Below are 22,115 nucleotides of genomic sequence, written 5' to 3'. Positions count from 1 at the left end.
GCGCAGCGAGGAAGCCGGGCATCGAGGGAGGACGGGCCCGGGGAGGAGGTGCTGCCCTGACCCCAGGGAGGCAAGAGCGAGCAGGAATGGAGCTCAGGGGCACTGAGGCACAGACACCCAGGGCGGCGGGGTGGGACAGGGACCTGGTGTCAGACCATGCGGGAGGCAAGGGAGGAGGCGTGTGGGGAGCCGTTGGAAATAGGTGCAGACGCTGGAGTGAGGCAGACCTGGGGCTGATCCCAGCTCCGCACTAGGCGAGGGGACCGCGAATGAGTCGATTCTGCACTGCAGGCTTCGGTCTGTAAGACAAGAACCATAACAGTAACCACAGGGTTGTCATGAGAACCCACGAGACACTCAAGTAAGGAGGCTGGATGAGTGCTTGGGGAGCGGTGAGTGCTCAGCTAAGTGCTGCTGTCCTCTGCAGCAGGGAGAAGTGACACAAAGACAGGCTTGCGGGGTCCAATGGGCCTGGGCCATGGGACCCGTGGGTGGGAACCGATGGAAGCCCCATCCAAAGGAGCTGCTGTTCCCCTGCAGGGAGCCGGCAGGCCTGCTCTGACGGGAGGTTGAGGGTGTGGGGGAAAGACCTACAGCTTCTTTTGTGGGGGCGATTCAGCTAAACACATACAGGAAGATACTGCTATACACATTCATGAAGATGGAACCCAGGACACTCTGCCTCCAAGCTACATCCCCGGCCTTATTTTATTTTATTTTGAAACATAAAGGTTGATACGTCTCACTCTTTGCTGAGGCTGGCTGCAAACCTGCGATCCTTCTGCCTCAACCTCCCAAGTACTAAGATTACAAGAGTGTGCCACCATACCCAGCTATTTTTTAATTTAATTTAATATAAAAAAATTTTTTGTGGTACTGGGGGTGGAACCCAGGGCTTTTCTACCTCTGGGCTATACTCCCAGACCTATTTTTTAAATTAGGAAACAGGTCTAAGTTGCTGAGAGCTTTACTAAGCTGAGGCTGGCTTCAAACCTGTGTGATCCTCCTGTCTCAGCCTCCCCAGACAAGTATATGCCACCACGCCCGGCCATTTTTTAATTTTAAAATAGAATCTGGCTAAGTCGTTGAGAGACATTCCTAAGTTGTTGAGACTGGCCTTGAACCTAGGATCCTCCTATCTTAGCCTCCCAAGTCCTGGGATTATGGGCATGTGCCACTATGCCAATTTATATATGTATATATATATATGTATATGTATATATGTATGTATATATATATATCTTTTTCAATACTGGGGATTGAACCCAGGGGCATGCTACCTCCGAGCTACACCCCCAGCCCTATTTTTTTATTCTTTATTTTGAAACAGGGTCTAAGTTGCAGAAGGCCTCATGAAGTAGTTGAGGCTGTCTGCGAGCCACAATCCTCCTGTCTCAGCCTCCCAAATGCTGGGATTACAAACATGCACCATAGCTTTTAACCCAGCAATTCCTCCACTAGTGAATACATTTTGCAGATGTCTTTTTTTTTTTTTTTTTTTGGTGGTACTGGGGTTCCTGGAAGCCCTTCTACCTCCGGGCTACACTCCCAGACCTATTTTTACATTTTTATTTGGAAACAGGGTCTCCTAAGCCAGCGCGCACGGCTGGCTTCGAACCTGCGCGATCCTCCTGTCTCTGCCTCCCAAGCGCGGGGATTACAAGCGTGCGCCACCACGCCCGGCTTGCGGATGTCTTTGTACATGCACAGAGATTTAAATTCAAGGATATTTGTTCATCACAATATAGTTTATAGTGGCAAAAGACTAAAAATCACCTAAATGTCCCTCACAGGGACTGGCTAAATAAACTCTAGTACATCCATTCGGAGGAATAGTATGTCGCTGTTAAATCTCCCATGCACCAATATGAACAAGATCCGAGGCATGGTAACTGTGGGGAGTCTGTGTGAGCACTCCCACACACAGACTGGTCACTAGCGGCCGGAGGGCTCAGCGATGGGAAGAGATGCATTGTTCACAATTTGTTCATTTTATTTTATTTCATTGTCATGCTGGAGATTGAATCCAGGGCCCCCTACCTCCCAGCTCCGGTCTTGCTAGGTTGCCAGGAGTCTTGCTACGTTGCTGAGGCTGTCCTCCCTCAAAACTGCCATCCTCATGTCTCAGCTGCCCAAGTACTGGAATTACAAGCATCTCCATGATTCCCGGCTTGTTCATTTAATGTATTTACAAATTAAAAAGCAATAGAATATTTTTTTTCCCCAAATGAACTCTAACTTGAAGTCTGGATTTATATGTAGAGTGGCTCTGGTCCACTGGGTTGGGGCCTAGCCCTACACACCTGGGCCCTTCCTCCCTCTCCCAAAGGCTCCAAGAGGGTTGAAGGATAACCCAGAGCGTATGGCTTGTCCTATGGTGATGGAAATATGGTCCCATCACCATATGTGGCTTGTGCAAATAAGGAATTGATTTTTTTTCTAGGAAAGATTATTTAGCTCAGTTTTGGAAGGCGGGTGTCCAAATAGCATAGTATAGGTTCTTAACAAGGGTCCCCCTTGGCTACATCAATCATACCATGGTAGGAGAACATGTCTCTCTCAGTTGAAACCAGTTTGTTTGTTTGTGGTACTGGGGATGGAACCCATGGGCATCCTACCTATTTCCTAGCTGCACCCGAGACCTAATATATATATATATATATATGGCTGGGGGTGTAGCTCAGAGGTAGAATGCCCCTAGGTTCTATCCCCAGTACCACAAAAAAAAAAAAAAAAAAAAAGAAGGAAAGAAAGAAGAAAGAAAGAAAGATACTTCTGGTTACCCAAATGTGATGTTTGCCGTGTGTGTGTGTGTGTGTGTGTGTGTGTGTGTGTGTGTGTAGTGATGAAAAGCTTAGCATCTTCCCACTAAAAAGTTTCCAAGCCTACAGAAGGCTCCCTTGAGCTCTTTCCCAGCCAGGGTAACCACGAGCCTGACTTCTGCCATTACAAACTAGCTTGTGCCTGTTTCTGAAGCTTGCTTACATAGAATCTTAGTTTCAACTAGGCATTTATTGTGTCTCAACATTTGCTGAGCATTTATTATGTGTCAAAAACATTGCTGAATACTATTTTAAAAAAACAAAACCTCATGATCTCGATCCTTTCAACAACCTGGAGAAAGGGTTATTTTCCACCTTTAACTGAAGAGGAAACCAAGTTAATAAGGCCATACCCCAAATATATGAAATAGCAAAGCCTGGGATCCTTTGGCAGGACTGTTCCCCTTATCCCGAGACACCCTTGAGTCCCCAGCAAACTGGACGGCTACTCATCCTAATTCAAAGCGGATTGGACTCAAAAGTTGAGCTCACTTAATAAGACCTTTAGCAACTTAGTGAGACTCTGTTTCCAAATAAGTAAAATAGGGCTGGGGGTGTGGCTTGGAGGTAGAATGCCCCTGGGTTCAGTCCCCAGAACCACACACAAACAAAAGAAAAAGTTGGGTTCTTAACCACCAGGCTGAGATTCCCTGGCCTGATCCCATCGATTTTATCAGACAGTCCGGTGTGGTTAGTACAGACTCATGGCAGAATATTTTGTCTCCAGAAGAACTATGCGACATCAGGGTTTTACCTGTTTAAATTTCATTTTAAAGAAAGTGATTTCATTGAAAGAAGATCTGGGTTGGGTAAGAACAAAATTATTCACACCAATATTGGATTCCGGTGCCACCAATCCATCAAGCAGGCTTTAGTCAGCATCATGCACTGAAGTTAAGAAGGTACCAATTTACCGTACAGCTAAGAGTAGAGCTTAGGGAGTCTGGCTAGAGGGTACTAAACACTAATTCTAATCACCCTAACACTAACACACAAGCACGCCGAGCACGTTCCGTGTCCTGGCTTCACGATTCCATCTCATTAACCCTCACAAGATGACCATGAGACATACTGCTGTTGTACTCATTCAGACGAGGAAACCCAGTGACCAGGCAAAGTGCTCTGCCTAGGAAAGTCCCCCAGCCCGGCGTGGCGGCGCACGCTTGTAACCCCTGCGCTTGGGAGGCGGAGACAGGAGGATTGCGCAGGTTCAAAGCCAGCTGCGCTGGCTTAAGAGACCCTGTTTCCAACTTAAAAAAAAAAAGTATAAAAATAGGTCTGGGAGTGTAACCCAGAGGTAGGGTTTCCAGGAACGCCAGTACACCAAAAAAAAAAAAAAAAAAAAAAAGTCCCTCAGATGTTCATTCAAGATTTGTGTGCTTAGTGTAAAAGTGCTAACCCTTGAAGAAATATTTTCTAGATGGGAAGCCACTGAAGATGGAGAAAGTTTCTCTCTTTTCTCTGCGCTTGTGTCCAAACCCCAATAATATAGGGTGTTTGGCCTTTCATTTTAGTAAAACAAGGTCAACATGGTTTTTTTTTTTTGCTTTAACAGCTTAAGTGCAGCAAGGCGCAGCTCTTGGCTGTGAAGTCAGAGGCCCAGTTTTGCAGAGGGGTCCAAGAGCTGACATGGGCCCATGGGCCAGTGCAGCCTGCTCATACCCCGGCTGCACAGCTGGCCTTAGTCACTCCTGTGCAGAAACACACAAGAGTGTGTGTTCTAGGGTTCTCAAAGCCTGCTCTTGTCCCCTCCCCAAACTGCCCCTCACTGAACCTCCTGACCCTGCTACCCACCTCCGCTTTCCAGGTTAGCCGGCCCCAGCCACGGCTCCTCCATCATTCCTCCCTGACACGTCGACTTTCATTTTCCTGGGGTGAATCTCATTTGACAGTCTCCTGCCCATATTTCTAAGCTCTCTGGGCCTTGCTGTGCTATTTCTCTGTCCTCTCTGGGGTTTATCTCACCAATCATCCGCAGGTTTCATTAGCATGCTGTTTACCCCTGTCTTTCAGACATTAATGAAGATGTGAAGTGAGACCAATCCGCACAGCCCCACCACGTGCCCCTCCCTTGCCCGCGCCGCTGGAATCATTATCCTTCCTGGTGTGACAGGGTCAGAACCAAACCAATTTGCATCAATCTTTGGTGCTGTTGGAAGTGTCACCTGCCCCGCAGTCTTCCCTTGTCAGCACGGCTCCTGCTGTCCCTGGAGCAGTCCTCTCTCCTCTGGAGGGCTGGTCAGGTCTGGCTGCCTCCGCTCATCTGGACGGGAACTCAGAGCTACCATGGTGGCCGGGCAGGCCTCGGGCTGCACATGGCTGCCATTTCTTTGTCTTTATCTGCTGGCCCGAGCTGGGCAGGTAGTAGCGGCTCCTTGGAAAACAAAGATGAACAAGTGCGTGTCCTGGTGGAGGTGGGAGCAGGCGCGGCAGGTGTGGGCCTTTTTCATACTCATCATGACATCTCCTGAGGACCCTCCGGGGCCCGAGGCTGCTGTGGTAGTCATGTCTCCCATTCTTTTTTACTATTTTCTTTTTTGTGGTACTAGGGCTTGAATTCAGGGGTGTTCTATATTCAAGCCACACCCACCCCACTCTTTTTTTAAATCTGAAACAGGGTCTCACTAGGTTACAGAGGCTGGCTTTAAACCTGTGACCCTCTCGTCTCGGCCTCACAGGTGCTGGGTTGCAGGCTGAGCCACCAAGGCCAGGCTCCGCTGTTGTCTTCTGTCAGCTGGCCCTGCGCTTTCCTGACTCCTCTACTTACTCCATGACTTTGCAACTCATCTTGCAGGGAAGCCGACTTTACATACACACTGGTCTCTCAATGAAGGCGAGAACCACCTCCTACACACCCGTGGCCTTCGGGTCCCGCTGAGATGAACCACTCTTCACCACCCTTTCTGGATGAGGCAGCGCCTCCGACAGGCTCCCTGTGAGGAAAATAATTCCAGACTCTTCCCTGATACCTAAACTCATCTTCTCCTCTCAGCTGGGAAGGGGAGGGCAAGCAGGAAGAAAGCAGTAAGGGAAACACGAACACCTCCAAAGTTAGCTTTTGCTTGCCTAAGACCTGGGGAAATTCAGCATCAGATTCTATACTTATTATTATTATTATTATTATTATTATTATTATTATTATTATTTGCAGTACTGGGGATGGAACCCAGGGGCATTCTACCTCCAAGCTACACCCCCAGCCCAGCCCTATTTTGTTTTACTTGAGACAAGGTCTTACTAAGTTGCGGAGAGCCTCACTATGTAGCTGAGGCTGTCCTCAAACAGTGATCCTGTCTTAGCCTCCCAAGTACTGGGATTATTATAAGCATTTGCCACTACGCCCAGCTCAGATTCTGTAGTTTTGTTTTTTTTTTTTTTGTGTGTGTGTGTGTGTGTGTGTGTGTGTGTGTGTGTGTGTGGTACTGGGGGTGGAACCCAGGGGCTTTCCTACCTCTGGGCTATACTCCCAGCCCTATTTTATGCTTTATTTGGAAACAGGGTTTCACTAAATTGCTGAGAGCCTCACTAAGTAGCTGAGGCTAGCTTTGAACCTGGGCGATCCTCCTGTCTCGGCCTCCCAAGTGCTGGGATCACAAACCCGGCCCTCAGATTATGTAGTTTAAAAAAAAGTTTTTTTTTGGAGCCAGGCATGGTGGTGCACACTTGTAATCCCCACGCTTGGGAGGCTGAGACAAGAGGATCGCACAGGTTCGAAGCCAGCTTCACCATGTTTCCAAATAAAATATAAAATAGGTCTGGGAGTATAGCCCGGAGGTAGAAGGCCCCTGGGTTCCATCCCCAGTATCACCAAAAAAAAAAAAAAAAAAAAAGTTTTTTTTTTGTACTATGGATTGAACCCAGGGGTGTTCTACTTCTGAGCTATACCCCAGCCTTTTTTCTGTCTTTCTTTTTTTTTATTTTTGGTGGTACTGGGATTCCTGGAAGCCCTTCTACCTCTGGGCTATACTCCCAGACCTATTTTATATTTTGAAACAGGGTTTCATAAGCCAGCATGGCTGGCTTCGAACCTGCGCGATCCTCCTGTCTCCGCCTCCCAAGCGCGGGGATTACAAGCGTGCGCCACCACGCCCGGCTATACCCCAGCCTTTTATATTTTGAAACAATGTCCTGCTAAGTTGCTTAGACTGGCCTCAAACCTGCAACCTTCCTTTCTCAGCCTCCCAAGTACTGGGATTGCAGGAGTATGGCACTATGCCTGGCTTATAGTAAAATTTGTTGAGTGATACTTTTCTCAGACAGGGATGGACTGAGGGTTAAAATAGCAATTTTGCGACACTGAACACTGTTCTGTGCCTGGGTCCAAGTTCTGTGAATAGAGTGAAAGGGGTGGCACTGACATGATTAGGGGACAACTGGTTTTTCTCTAAATGACATGCTGTTATGGTTAGATCAAAATGTCCTCCAAAGAGCTCCGGCATTAATGTTCAGAGTTGATGTAATAAAGTCACGAGGGTTATAAATGTAGTGTCTCATCGGTGTGTAAACGGATTTACTGGGTGGTTACCCAAGGAGGTGGGGCGCGTCTGGAGGTGGTCTTAGAAACTGAGCTTTTGTCTTTGACTCCCCTCGCTGCCTGCTTCTGTCTTCCATGATGTGAGAGCAGAGCCCTTGCTCTCTCCCCAAGCTCTGCAGATCTTGGCCTCACATGAACTGAACCCTGAGATCTCAAAAACCGAGCAGATAAATCTTCCTCTAAATTGTTGGTCAGTTGTTTTGGATTAGTGTAGTGAGAATAATGACCAAAACAGGTGGGATAGAAGAAAGCCCAGGGCAGGGCGGAATGCTTAGTAGGTGCTCACTAAATACTTGGTTTTCAGAATATTAGACACTTGCATACACTAATGCCATCACCCTATCCACAGGCCGCTGATGAGCTATGTGTGCATGTATGTGCATAGCTGAGTTATGGGCACGGCATCTTAAGTTCTGTATACAGCCCCAGAGGCTTTTACTCCCTCTATTATAAAAGCAATATAGGCTCCTGCAGGAAGTTTGGGAAATGTAAAGAAAAATAAAAATTACCCATAATCTTCCAACAAGGCAGCAAGTACTATTATGACCTTGGTCTACTTCCTTCTAATCCCCCACACACATCAGAGGTCATTATGTATTTGTAATTTTATATCTTGCTATTTTTATTTATCGTTATGACAAAAATTTCTTCCATGATATTTTTACCTTTTTTGCAAACATGCCATGTGGCTGTGTAAGAGTTCACTGTGTGATTGCACCATAATTTCCTCCATAGTTGCACATTTGGTTTTTTTTTCTCCTTTTGTGGTACTGGGGATCAAACCCAGGGGCATTTGTTTTTTTCTGGGGATAGAACCCAGGGGCATTCTACCTCCAAGCTACACCCTCAGCTCTATTTTTTATTCTTTATTTTGAAACAGGGTCTCACTGAGTTGCAAAAGACCTCACTAAGTAGCTGAGGCTGTCTGCAAACCTCCATCCGCCTATCTCAGCCTCCCGAATGCTGGGATTACAAGCCTGAGCCACCATGCCGGCTCCCAGGAGCATTTTACCAGTGAGCTACATCCTGATTTTTATTTTTAGACAGGCTCTCATTAAGTTGCTAAGGCTGGCCTCAAACTTGGAATCCTCTCGGCCACTGTGTGCCACTGTGCCTGGCTGATAGTGGCACAGCCAAAGAGCCTGTGAGCCTCTAAACTTTGGGTAGCATGGCCATGAGGGAAGCAGTAGGTGAAGTTCAGCTATGGAAGCAAGCCAGGCATGGTGGTGCATGCCTGTAATCCCAGTACTTGAGAGGTTGAGACAGGAGGACCAGAGGGTTGAGGCCAGTCTCAGCAACTTAGCCAGACCCTCAGCAACTGAGACTCTGTTTAAAAATAGAAAATAAGGGGTGTATTCATTCGAGTCACTCCTCCATGCCAGTCTGGTATGGAGCTGTACCTATCCTCTGTATTTCTATCTTTTTAATAAACTTCTTTAAATCTTTTTTTTTTTTTTTGTTTTTTTGGTGGTACTGGGGTTCCTGGAAGCCCTTCTACATCCAGGCTACCCTCCCAGACCTATTTTTATATTTTTATTTGGAAACAGGATCTCTTAAACCAGCGAGGCTGGCTCCGAACCAGCGCGATCCTCCTGTCTCTGCCTCCCAAGTGTGGGGATTACAAGCGTGTGCCACCACACTCAGCTCTTTAAATCTTAAAAAAATAACATAAAATAAAAAGGGTTTCCAGGAACCCCAGTACCACCATATAAATAAATAAAATAAAAATAAAAATAAAAAATAAAAAGGGCTGGGGGTGTGTGTGGCTTAGAGGTAGAATGGCCAAGTTCACTCCCAGCACCACAAGCACTGACACTACAAAAAAAATTTTTTTTTTTTTAGACCGCAAGGCAGCTCTAGGGAGCTGCTTTCTGCGGGACGGCCCTTTCCACAAGGACTCTCTCTGGTTCTCAGCCCCACGTTTGCTGCGGCCCTGCCCAAGGCTCTGCCAGCAGCGGCAGCCAGCACTTCTCCTTTGCACTGGCCTCAAGTCACTGACTTTTCCAACTTGACTCTTCTCAGCTGCTCCTTTGTGTGGAGCCGCTGGCCCGGGCTGGCGTGGTTCCCGGGAGTGCCCTGGGATGTGACCTTCAGCCTTGCTTGACCCTGACAATCAGAGCAGGCTGTTCTACGCTCCTGGAGGAGGGCACCCAGGCTCAGCCCTGGAAAAGGAATGAAAACTCCATCAATTTTAAGCCACAGAAAAGCACCTGCAGGAAGTGCAGAGGGTGGGGATGGATGGGTGACGCTACTGAGTGTTCGCCATGGTCCAGGGCTGCCTCAGGAGTAAAAGGGGGAGCAGAAGGGGCCAGTAAGCTGTCAGCTCTCCTGAAGCATTGGAGAACTGGTCCTCTGCTGAACTGACCATTCCAGGTGACCAGAAATTACCATTTTTCCTGTATAAATTACTAATTTTTAATAAACATGAGAATAAAATTTAAAGTTTATACCGAGTCAAATTTTGTTTTGTGTTTTGGTGGTACTGGGGATGAAACCCAGGGAACTTCTACCTCCAGGCTATACTCCCAGACCTATTTTTTAATATTTTATTTGGAAACAGGGTCTCACTAAGTTGCAGAGGGCCTAAGTAGCTAAGGCTGGCTTCAAACCTGTGATTCTCCTGTCTTAGCTTCCCAAGATTACAAGAGTGCCCCACCACGATGAGTCAAGTTTTATAGCTAATATCCACTGAGCAGCTATATAATGGGTACGATGTGATGTGCACAATTCATACACTCTGCAAGTACCCACTGAATTTCCATAACTACCATAGGAGTTAGGGGCCACTACTGGACTTGATTCATAAATGGGCAGATCAAGGGACAGAGGTGTGAAGCAATGCACCCAAAGTCACATTGCTGGGAGATGGGGAGCCAGGATTTGGACCCTGGCAGCCTGACGTTGGAGTATGAGCCTATCCATGACACTGGGCTGTCTCTTAAAGTGAAAAAGGTCCTGAGGAAACAGAGGCTCAAAGAGAAGCGGCTTGCAGAAGCTCATCCCTGCCTCTCAGAATCCAGGTTCTCACTTTTCTTAGATCAACAGCCTCTGAACACTGATCATTAGGACATAGCTCATTCTTTCAACATTCTTATTAAGAACATATTATGTGCCAGGTCTTGTGTTCCAAGCTGTTTATAACCAAAGAAACTGTAAAAGACTGAACAAAGTTGAAGTGATTCTTTGACATCTCCCAAAATTTACTTAAGAAAAAATCTTGTCACAACTGCCTTTTTTGTCTCAGAGAGGATGGAGAAACAATTCCTTATTTTTCTTGGACTGTACATCACTGAGTGCCTTTGGTTATTGGTGGCCACTTTCAAAGCACCAGGCAGAGATCAAGACAGAAAGCAGAGGGCAAGATAAGGAGGAAAATTTGTGAGGGCCAGTCCTGCTCAGAGCGAGAGTTGAATGGCGCCCCCACTGCCTCTCTCCCTTGCATTCCTTTGTCCCTGGCTATGGCCAAGTTTATTGCTGTACTGCTCCTACTAATCCCTGGAATGGGCTGTGGTTCTGTTCATTAAGTGGCCAATCTCTGAACCACATGGAGTGTGGCCAGTTGTGGCTTCGTGCCACAACTTGATGGACCACTTTTCTGTCTTAAAAAACAAGAATCATAGTCGGGCGTGGTGGCGCACGCTTGTAATCCCAGCATTTGGGAGGCTGAGACAGGAAGATCATCATCTGAGGACAGCCTCAGCTACTTAGCGAGGCCCTCTGCAACTCAGTGAGACCCTGTTTCAAAATAAAGAATAAAAAATAGGGCAGGGGGTGTAGCTCGGAGGTCAAATGCCCCTGGGTTCCATCCCTAAACCCACAAAAAAACAAAACAAATAAACAATAAAAAAAAAAACAGGAATCATCCAGAAGAGAGAATAAGGAGCCAGAGAAGAGGAGGTGCTGGGAGTGGCAGTCCTTGCAGGTCACATGCTCTAGGAGAATTCACGCGTGTGCAGTGCATTCTCTCTTCTTGACATGGTAGCTACAGTTGTACAGAGCTTCAGTGTGGTTCAGGAGTACTGCCACAGTTACGGCTGCCCATGGTGCTATCAGTAGATGGAGGAGAAAAATGTGGAGACCAAACAGGGGCAGCAGATGGAAGGAATTAAACGAACATGGGTACAAGCAAATAGCAGAGTGTGGGCCTCCCCAGAGTCAGGATCCTGAGCGTCTCAGACTCCAGAGGTCAAGGGATGGAGCTCAGGATGTGCCCAGCCCCTGTGTCTGCTCGTGGAGTTGGGGAACCTTATGGCAGCTGCCTGTTTAGAGATCCTGTGCCCTGTCCGTTTACTGTGCCTTGTCCCCCACCCCAGCATCTGTCCTCTGGTTAGAGCTGTGTGAAGCGGAAGACAATCTGGGGCTTATTAGTGTCCAAGGGCGACATGTAACTTGTGTTGCTGGGACCCAAGCAGCAAGAGTCTTAGCGGCAAACTCCAGCCGAGAAAAGACTGAGGGATTGTCTCACCTAATTACAGGGAACGGCCCTCTTTGTGTTTGGGATTCGGTACGGTTGTCCGATCGCTTTTGATCGCTTTTCTCCGTTTGCTGGCTCAGGCCATGCTGGAATTGTGCTAATTAGAAGAGAAATGGACAGAGTGATCCTGTCAGCCCTGGTTACTGGTGGGGACAAAGCGGAATATTATTCTGAGGCAGTGTTTTGTGAGGGCCCTTCTCCCATCTCATTAGGAGAAAGGGGCCCCCAGGAGGGGAAGGTTCCGAATGCCTGGCCCAGCTAATGGAGCATCAGGGCGTTCCTGTGCTAATTAACAGGCTCTGCCAGCACCCGCGCCAACCAGGAGCCTTACAGTTGTACCCGGTGCCATCTAAGGCCCACAACTGCCCCCTGGTCTAGAAGAAAAAATGCTGGGCAAAGGGCGGGAAGCCCAGTGGCCTCTTTAGGAATGGCTGGGGAAGTACCCCTGAAGTGTCCAAAAGCCTACTAAATGGACAGGAAAAGCCAGTTTCAGGCCAACCAGAACTTATGGACTGACCTCGGGGAGAGAGCTTCTTGCCCACTCTCTGGCAGCAGGCCCACAAGGCTCTCGGGTGAGGCGAAGCCCATGCAGGAGTCAGGCTGTCGTCCCCCAGGCCCCAAGACACTGGGGCCTGAAACCAGGGATGCTCTACCCGGGTCTCAGTAAGTTACCCAGACTGGCCTTGAACTTGTGATTCTCTTGCCTTAGCCTCCTAAGTAGCTGGGAATACAGGTGTGTGCGACATTGTACCAGCAATCACGTAGTCTTCTTGCTCTCAAAGGAGGAAGAAAACAGAAAATGAAGAACATAACCAAATGCTCAGGGACAGTGAGGCAAAGTTGAGAGCTGGTAAGAATAGCCATGTTGTCTGGCACTGGGCCCGCCATCCTGGGTCCTTCTGCCATCTTCTTACATTCTGCTCTGTTCACCTTTTTGTGATGCCTTAATCTTGGAGGAAATGGAAGGGACTGAAGCATCCCCCTGGAAATAAAACTCCTTGGCTTCATTACAAAGTACCTGTGGAGGTCCAAACACACACTTTTTTTTTTTTTTTTAAATGGTGGTACTGGGGATGAAACCTAGGGGCATTCTACCTCTGAGCTATACCCCATTCCTATTTTATTTTTATTTTGAAACAGGGTCTCACTAGGAGCGTCTCACTACTTGCAGAAGTGGTTCTCGAACCTGTGATCATCCTGGTTCAGCCTCCCAAGTACTAGGATTACAGTGTGCGCCACCACGCCTGGCACTTCAAGGAAAAAATCACTCTCCTATAAAAGGGACATATTTATTTTGAAGTCACAGAAAACAAAATATACAAAGTACATTCCTCTAACATCCTGCAATATATATACACACACTGTACATAAATTTATATTATCAATATAAAAATACATTACATCATTAACATTTCTAAGAATGACAAAACCAATAAATATTGTAATTCTAAAACATCTACTTATATTAAGTGCTAGTGAATAAGATGACAGTAAAAGAAGGAGGCCAAAGCAAACAAAGCCAGCTACCTGGCTTCCTGTTACGGACTTGAGCTGGTCTGTGGGGAGGTACCCAGTATTCTCACATACTTCTCGGTTTCCCCAAACACTTCAAAGTGCCTCACATCACCAACTCTCAAAGACAGTGAAGAAACAAAGTTGACATTAATGAACTAATTTTTTTTGGCAACATACATACACATACATAGTTACTTCAACCGCATTTGGGGAGATCAAGAAATATTAATCATAAGCTTAACTTAAAATCAAAGCGTCTACAAGTGACTCTTCTGGATAGCAGCCTGGCAGATTATTTCCCTCTCCCACTCAACCCCGTATTGTACACTCAACTGTTTCTTCCTTTTAAAAAGTAAAGTTGTGTGCATGGTCACATGGCATAAATGTCAGAAAATGATTAAAAGATAAGCTATTAAAGTGAAGAGGGCTGAGTTGGCCATGGCGGCCCACGCCTGTAATCCCAGTACTTGGGAGGCTGAGACAGGAAGATCGCAGGTTCAAAGCCGGCTTTAGTAGTTTGCAAGGCCCTCAGCAACTTAGCAAGACCCTGTTTCCAAATAAAAAATAAAGGAGGGCTGAGGTGTAGCTCACAGGCAGAACGCCTCTGGGTTCGACCCTCTGAACCATGAGACGGGGGGGCAGGCTGTGCCCTCAGACTCAAGACCCCAACCCTGAGCACACTTTTCCTATGTCCAACTCCTTCAGATTACTGCCACAGAGATATTCTTTCCATTAAGTTTAGGAAACTCCATGTACTTTTCAAAACATCAGAGAACATGCTGAATCAAGTAACAGATTTTACTCATGGGTGAGAACTTTAACACAGAGACATATAATTGGTGAAGAACTCCATGAAGGAGCGTGTGTATGTGTGGGTGTGCGTACATGTGTGTGATACAGGTGAAGTATCTGATATGGGGGACAAAACACTGTCACCATCCCATAGCACACACTGTATTAAAAGGGCTTCTAGTTTTCAACCAAATGGAAACTCCCATAAGCCACGCCCTTCTGTTTATCAGGGAATGCTGACTCTCACTTAAATCTGTAACAGGTTAACTAGAACTCAATGTCCTTTTTGTCACTTTCATATTTGCCTTGAGGTCTAGAACCCCAGATGTCTGAGTGGGCCTTTCACTCGACAAGCTAATTCCAGGAGGGACTCAGTGCTCAGGAATTCCCTTGCCTGGAGTCAGACCTGGGAAGCAGAGGACGGATGCCGTGGAGGGTGAGACTATCATGAGAGGTGGAGACCTTAAAAGCAGATGTACGTTTCCAGAAGATTCTGGCTTCCCAGGTGGAAATCTTGGAACCTATTATACACTGGAGAGTTCACAGGTTGGGCCGCATGGTCTAGTCCAGAATCTACTTGGTATCCAATCTCCTCACATCATAAATACTTCCTGAAGATCAAGCACAACACAAAAGAACCCATTCGATCACTCTGTCACAAGAGACTTTGCCATCACAGAATCAAATCAAGTATAAGATCCTGGGGCTCCCAAATCACTTCCGGAAATGCAAAAGCACTACTCTGACCTTTAAGAATGGCAGGACCTCTGTGTTACCAATATCCAAAGCTGAGAAGCCGACTGGATAGCTGCGATGGTCCTTGGGTAGAGCAGATTCTTCTCTGTCGCTGAATGTCCTCAGAGGTGCAGAGCCAGGAGCAGTGCAGAGGGGCAGTCCTGGAGGCCCAGCCCCGGCCTCTTCTGAGGAAGCACGAGGTGTACATCAGAGCTGCACCTGGAATGAGTTTGGTTAGAGTCCCCAGGACAATTGTCCACAAGCAGATGCTACTTCTTGGGCTTCTCGAGAATGTTGAGGAATTTCCCCCGTGTCATCTCTCTGGCTGAAATAAAAAAGCAAACAAAAGATCAATGAAAACCTAAAATGTGAAAAAAAGGATAACAGGAAATTAAAAAAAATTTTTTTGTGTTCAGTACTGGTGATGGAACCCAGTGGCATTCTACCTCCTGCCCTATTTCTTATTCTTTATTTTGAAACAGGGTCTCACTGAGTTGCAAAGGGCCTAAGTGACTGAAGCTGTCTGCAAACCATGATCTTCCTGTCTTAGCCTCCCAAATGCTGGGATATTAAGTCTGCGCCACCACGCCCAGACATGAAATTTAATTTTTAAAATGTGGATTGATTTAAATGGTATACCAAGCTGGGCATGGTGGCGCACGCTTGTAATCCCCGCGCTTGGGAGGCTGAGACAGGAGGATCACACAGGTTCGAAGCCAGCCTCAGTTACTGAGTGAGGCTCTCAGCAACTTAGTGAGACCCTGTTTCCAAATAAAATATATATATAAAAAAAAAAAAGGTCTGGGAGTAGAAAGGGGGTAGAAAGCCTCTGGGTTCCACTCTCAGTACCACACACACACACACACAGACACACACACACACACAAAATGGTATACCAAAGTGCTACCACAATTCATTCAATCACCAGTAACCTCCTATATGAGGGCCATTATGGACAACTAAAACTGGACAGAGAGACTCTGAGGTTGGCAACTGTTACAAGGTACTGGCCAATTGGGAAAAACTATCACCCATCTTTAAAAAAAATGCCAGGGAATTTCCCCCAACCATCCCCAATCTGAAGAATCTAACCTAATATCCATGTCCACTATCTCATGGGGTTTGCTCTTAGAGGTTAAAATCCAACCCAGATTAGAGTCTTCTCTGCATTGTTGGTCTCTGGACATTTATAATCTCAAATCAAAATCAGAGATCATTTACCCCATCTCTCAGAAGCGTTAGTCTTTGCATGCTATAATATAACAGGGTTTATATTCCCTCAGCGCAGTTCATCTGTGGATGGTGCAATAAAGTAGAGTTTATAGAGCTTTGGTCTCCTCTCTCTTGGCATTGTCAGTCCTTAGGTATTAATATAGCCAGGCAAGGTTTATGTACCTTTCTCTGGCTTTCAGCACCATCAATCTTGGAAAGCTGTAGTTACTGGTGGGTTTATACAGCTACTTTCCTACATATAAGGTTCCAAAATGAAAGTGAAACATTTCTCAATTATCAGGACCCCTCCAGAAAACTTGTTTTTGTTGTCAAGCAAATCCTCAACAATTGTATGCAGTATAACATCCCCATTATCCTCATCCCCCAAGGCTGACTTTTCAGGCCTCTTAAATGATTAAATAGTTCACAAAGTTTCTGATAGTGGGCTCAAAGGCCAGAAGTCTTCTGGAACCATGCAGTGGACCCAGGGCAGGTTGTGGCCCAGGACCTCCCAAGAACATGCCTCCATCCGGCCAAAGAAGTACCGTGGCTAGGGAGGCACCTACAGCAATGAGCAGGGCCCTCCCCCCGGCCTTCCTGTCTTTCTCAGGTTCGGATATCAAATGGTATTAGATGAATGGGCCCTCACTCTTCAACCTAACCTACGTGACAGTGTGGAAACCAGACAATACAAACCCTGCTGTCACAGAGAGGCTTTGGGTAACTGCAGTCTATGTGCCTTACCAGCTTTTGCTGGTTCCTGAGCTTCAACAATGGAAAAGGAAATTCCATTAGTTAGGAGTGGAAGCCTTGCCTGTGTGCCCACAACCTTACCCTGTCCCATATTAAATTGACCAGTCCTTCCTTGGGGAATTAATTTTTTTTGTGGTACTGGGGATGGAACCCAGGAGCTTTCTACCTCTGGGCTATGGCTATACTCCCAGACCTATTTTATATTTTATTTGGAAACAGGGTCTCACTAAGTTGCTGAGAGCCTCACTCAGTAGCTGAGGCTGGCTTCGAACCTACGCGATCCTCCTGTCTCAGCCTCCCAAGTGCTGGGATTATAAGCGTGCGCCACCACACCCAGCCTTGGGGAATTTAAATCAAACTGTACATTTGAAGTTCCTCTAAGACTTGCATGCAAACACTTGTTTATGGACTTGTCTTCCTCCACTAAACTGAGGGCAAAGACTGTTTAGTACTAGATTCTGTATCTGCTGAATAATTATATGCTGGTTGGATGAATAGGAATATACAAAAGAATTAGAACCAAGAAGAAACACAACAAATGTCGGTTTTCCTTTCTTTACACATACAAAAGGACTAGTAGTAGCCCTGACTGCTCCATTTTCTCCACGATGGGAATCTTTTTTAATGTACTTTGCTTATTTAGCAAGAAAATAATTTCTTCTGATGGAGAGATCAGGGGTTGAGGGCTAACTATTCTAGAGGCAATCCAATCAAGTACTTTCTTCTCCTGGAGGCAACCTGGAGCTTCTTCCAGAGAACATGGATTTGAGCTCAGTTTAAGTTCCAGCCCTTAAGAGGCTGGGGACTCCTTGGGCTGGACCATATCTCTGACCCTCACCTTCTTATCCTACAAGATGTGTTGCATATTAATGCCACCTACCCTGACTTTCTCTCTGATATTAGCAAGAAGTATACTTGGCATAGTGGCAATCATCAACACAGCTCTTTTTGGAGGAGGGGAAGTGAAAGTTCTCTTATACTCATTTTTTTCCCTGAATGAATGATTATAATAAGGAGGCATTTATTTCTGCTGGATGAGTTTACCTGCCCACTCTCAGTTGCTCATTAGTAACTTTATACGTGTACGTTATAAAATGATTCTGTAACATGGCTAGGAGGGGTGCTCTAGAGAGTGGACAGGGGTAAAACAGAACTCTGCTGGGCAGCAGTGAGCCTTGTTGCCCAACCCCAGGCCTCACTAGTGATTTCTGCCTCCTGCCCTTCAGAACCCCCCAAGTCCTGTTTTTCTTCCCTCCCATATGGAAGAATGATAACTATTGTAAGACTTAGAATTTAAAAAGATGCAGCTACTTAAGAATCTAAAGAGTTTAAAAGGAAAACTAAACGGAGATTCTGCAGTCTCTCACAGTTACAAGCTCTCCTTGAATTTAACCAATCCTTTTTAACCACCCCTTTTCCACTCAATCATCCCTCCCCCTTCAACCTAATCCAAGTATACAGAGCTGCAGGAAACCACCGTAAAAGTAGAAGTAATTCAAAAGACATCATCTTCTACATGGGAGGGGAGAAAGTTTCCTTACTTGCCAGTCCCATATAGGAGATATACGAATGTGTGACACAGCCGCTCCCCAAAATAGGGCTGTGCCCTATAAATCAGTTCCTAAGCACCAACCCCTTTTTTGCGCACAGAGAAATTGCTGTGGGTCAGGGGCTGCTCCAGAGCACGTGCCCTCCTGTTCACTTGTCATCAGAGATGTTAACATTTCTGATTAATTCATATAGCCTTATTTTATTTCTCTTCTCTTTATCCTGTGCTCCTGCGCTGCCGCAGTGTGAAGATTCCTACCACCCTGCTACAGTAATCACCACCCGCTAACCGCACCCCCCAAACCCGGTGAAATTGTTTAGTGATGCCAACCGCGCTTTTAATTTGCAAGACATCAGACACAGAGGTAATTTATACCAACATCTGTTCATTTTTGACTTCTGAAACAAACTCGCACATGCTGCTACAAAATCCCATTAGGAATAGGGAGAGAGCCTTCTGCTACAGTTCTGTACTCCGCACACACACACACACACACACACACACACACACACACACACCAACATACACACCTTCCAGTAGGTTTTATATGTAAATGTATTTTTCTAAAACACTCTCCCCAAGGATTTCAACTCTCTTTGGAGAGGACCTTTAGGATGGCTACTGCCTGCGCACAGAGGAGAAGGATGTATGTTTCCCCTGCCTAGTCCCAGTCCTTCTTCTTTCCAGTAATTACAGGTTGGTTTATTCTGGCACGATTGGCAAGGGCAAGATCACGTGCTCTTGAACTTGGCACTTCTAGTTCCTCCATTCTCCTCCACAATGTGTTATACAGAAAATAATCCCAGGCGCTCAGGGTGTAGCTCAGTGGCAAAGTGCTTGCCTAGTATGCATGAGGCTCTCAGTTTGATCCCCAGCAAACACACACACACACACACACACACACACACCCCAAACCTACAGATATAAGATTACTAGAGAAAGCTTTATCTATAGTTAGTGCAATCTATTAACTATTGCATGCTTCTGGATTTATTCAGCAGCTGGAACAGGAAGGGAACACTGCAGCCATTCTAATGCTCTGCTAAGAGGAACTCATTGCTCATTAGCCACAATGGCGTGTGCTGGGCAGAAGAGAAGCAGGTCGCCACGTCATGTCATGATTTACAGGCCGCCTATGTCGTTCGTAGATCACAAATTGATAAAGCCACAAAAGAGACTGTCAGCATAGGGTTAACACATGAATTGCTGAAGAGAGTGTGGAGAGGTGACCATTCACACAAGTTGAAAGACAGCGAATGGCTGAACTACAATCAACTTCTAGGTTTATGATATTTCTATGACCCCCTTCGTAGCTTCTCTAGGGCTGTCAGGTTCATAGCAGCTGTAAATACATGGGTATAAGCAGGTCAGGGCTGAAGGGAGGGCTCCGTCCTGCTTGTGCGGAAGGTGGTGTGGGATAATATAATCTCTTCCTGAGACTCTCCAATTCCTCCATCCTCCATTTAGCCTTGCCTCCCATTCCTCGATGACTAGCCCCAAACTGCCTTCTCTGCAGTAAATTTTCTAGTGGCTGGTTGAAAAAGATTCAGTGGTACAGATTGATTTCTCACCGGTGAGGGGATGAGGGATTACCAGAGGCACCCTGGTTAACGAGATTGGGTGCAGAATCTCTCGAGACCAGCCCTCTCTGCCAGGGCTTTGTACCTTTCGCCCATGACATATGGGTTTCATTATAGAAAGATTTTTCAGATTATAACTTTGAGGCAATTGCCTGATAAAATTATGTTCGACTTTTAAGTTGGGAACAATGTAAACATTAAGTAACTTTTTAAAAACTAAATGAAAGAAAGTCATGTTTGGTCCTCAATTTCAAACTACTCTAAATATTTCTATGCTGCCTTCTAATTGCGAGGTGGAGAAGAGTTACCTTTCACTGGTTTTTTCACATGTGAAAGCAGTAAGAGCAGGCTGTTTTAGGAGACTCTACCAGGACGGGCCAGGAAACATAGACAGCATAATATTGTGATGGGCAAGCCTCACCCCCTCAGCGCCTATCCTCCCCCTTGACCCCAGGTATCTTTCTGAGCTGTAGTTTCCTCTTCTCTGTTCAAGGTGAGTTAATCCAAAGGTCACATGAGCAATCAGTAAAATGCTTCACTGACACTATGTCTTTAATTTCAAAAAAATTTCTTTAAGCAGTAAGAGGCTTAATGGGGGGAAACTATCTAGAATTCATTTCCTTCTTTTTGTGTGTGTGGTACTGAGGATTGAATCCAAGGGCATCTTACCTCAGAGCTACACAGCTACACTCCCCACTCCTTTTTTTTTTTTTTTTGTGGTACTGGGGATTGAGCCCAGGGGGATTCCACCTCTGAGCTACACCCCAGCCCTATTTTTTATTCTCTAGTTTGAAATAGGGCCTAAGTTACAGAGGGCCTCACTAAGTAGCTGAGGCTGGCCTTGAACCTGTGATCTTCCTGTCTCAGCCTCCCAAGTACTGGGATTACAGATGTGTACCACCATGCCCAGTTTAGAAGTCATTTCTTTTAGAGTAATTTATACTTACTTAAAGAGATACTGCCCTACATGTAATACCCATATATAAAAAAGTTATAAAATTATCTTTGGTTTTTCAATAACAAATGAAAAACGTAAAACTTCTCTGATGGAACAAAGTATACAAGGATTTGTTGCTGTTTTTGTTAAATGATGAGAACAAAATAGCTTAATGGAATAGAGATGAATAAGCATGTCACTAGTGGATAAGGGGTATTTTCACATCACAGAATCAATATTTCCCCCTCATTCCCTCAAATATGATACTGATCAAAATATATCATTGAGCCAGGTGTGTTGGCACACATTTGTAATTCCAGTACTTGAGAGGCTAAGATTGGAGGATTGCAGGTTTGTGGCCAGCCTCAAGAACTTGTAAGGCCCTCTACAACTTAGTGAGACTATGTTTCAAAATAAGGAATAAAATGGGCCTGGTGGCATAGCTCTGTGGGAGAATGCCCCCGAGTTCAATCCCCAGTACATTGGCCATTTAGTGGGTTTTTTTTTTTTTTTTGGTGTGTGTGGTACCAGGTATTGAATCCAGGGATGGGCATTCTACCTTAAGTACACCCAGCCCCCTCCCTCCCTTTCTTCCTTCCTTCTTTCTTTTGTTTTAAACAGTCTCACTAGATTGCTGAGAATTTTGCTAAGCTACTGAGGCTGGTTTTGAACCTGTGATCCTCCTGTCTTGGCCTGTCAAGTACTGGGATTACAGGTGTTATACCACTACATCCAGCCATGTTTTTTTTTTTTTTTTAATGACAAAATGTTTGTGCATACATATTAGTCACTTTATGACCAAGAGAGCACTGAGGAAGGGAACAGTGAAAGAATAGAAACCCACACTGGCAGGATGTAGTGCAACCAAGTTGTAGTTTTGAGAATGTAGTCTTGGTAGGTGGGAACAGAGTTCTGCAGTAAATATCAGGTTCCCTTTGTGGCAGACACCTCCTGTCTGCTGCTGGGGTACATTAATTGTATCTTCAAGCTCTATTTCTAACTGTGCAGGTGTTTCTGCCTCATTAATTGGCCACCCATCAAACTGGAATCTGACCCACTTCATTGATAAGTCCCATGGCTCACAATAGGCTTTCATTAGCTTACTAAGTGGCGGATGTCTGTCTGTCTGTCTGTCTGTCTCTTGTAGTGCTAGGGATTGAACCAAGGGGCATTCTACCTTCAAACTATACCCCCAGCCATATTTTTTATTTC

The 22,115-nt window shown here is 45.8% G+C and overlaps 1 protein-coding gene across 4 annotated transcripts in view; it reads right to left on the bottom strand.

The window, feature by feature from the left end:
* Nucleotides 1-15,141: 15,141 nt before the first annotated feature.
* LIN52 (lin-52 DREAM MuvB core complex component) overlaps nt 15,142-22,115 on the bottom strand; it is a gene marked incomplete at both ends in the record, with an annotated part of 100,998 nt that continues 94,024 nt past the window's right edge. For 3 of the 4 annotated variants that reach the window (XM_080707907.1, XM_080707910.1, XM_080707909.1), the window contains one exon: nt 15,142-15,197. In XM_080707907.1, coding sequence (XP_080564033.1) covers nt 15,142-15,197 — 56 coding nt within the window. The remainder of the gene's footprint in view (nt 15,198-22,115) is intronic. The other variant, XM_080707908.1, reaches the window with a different exon arrangement.

The sequence above is a fragment of the Muscardinus avellanarius genome (genome assembly GCF_963383645.1).
Source record: "Muscardinus avellanarius genome assembly, chromosome: 12".
Classification (NCBI taxonomy): Eukaryota; Metazoa; Chordata; class Mammalia; order Rodentia; family Gliridae; genus Muscardinus; species Muscardinus avellanarius.
Note: the sequence above shows the minus strand (reverse complement) of the source record. Positions and strands in the feature narration are given on the sequence as shown.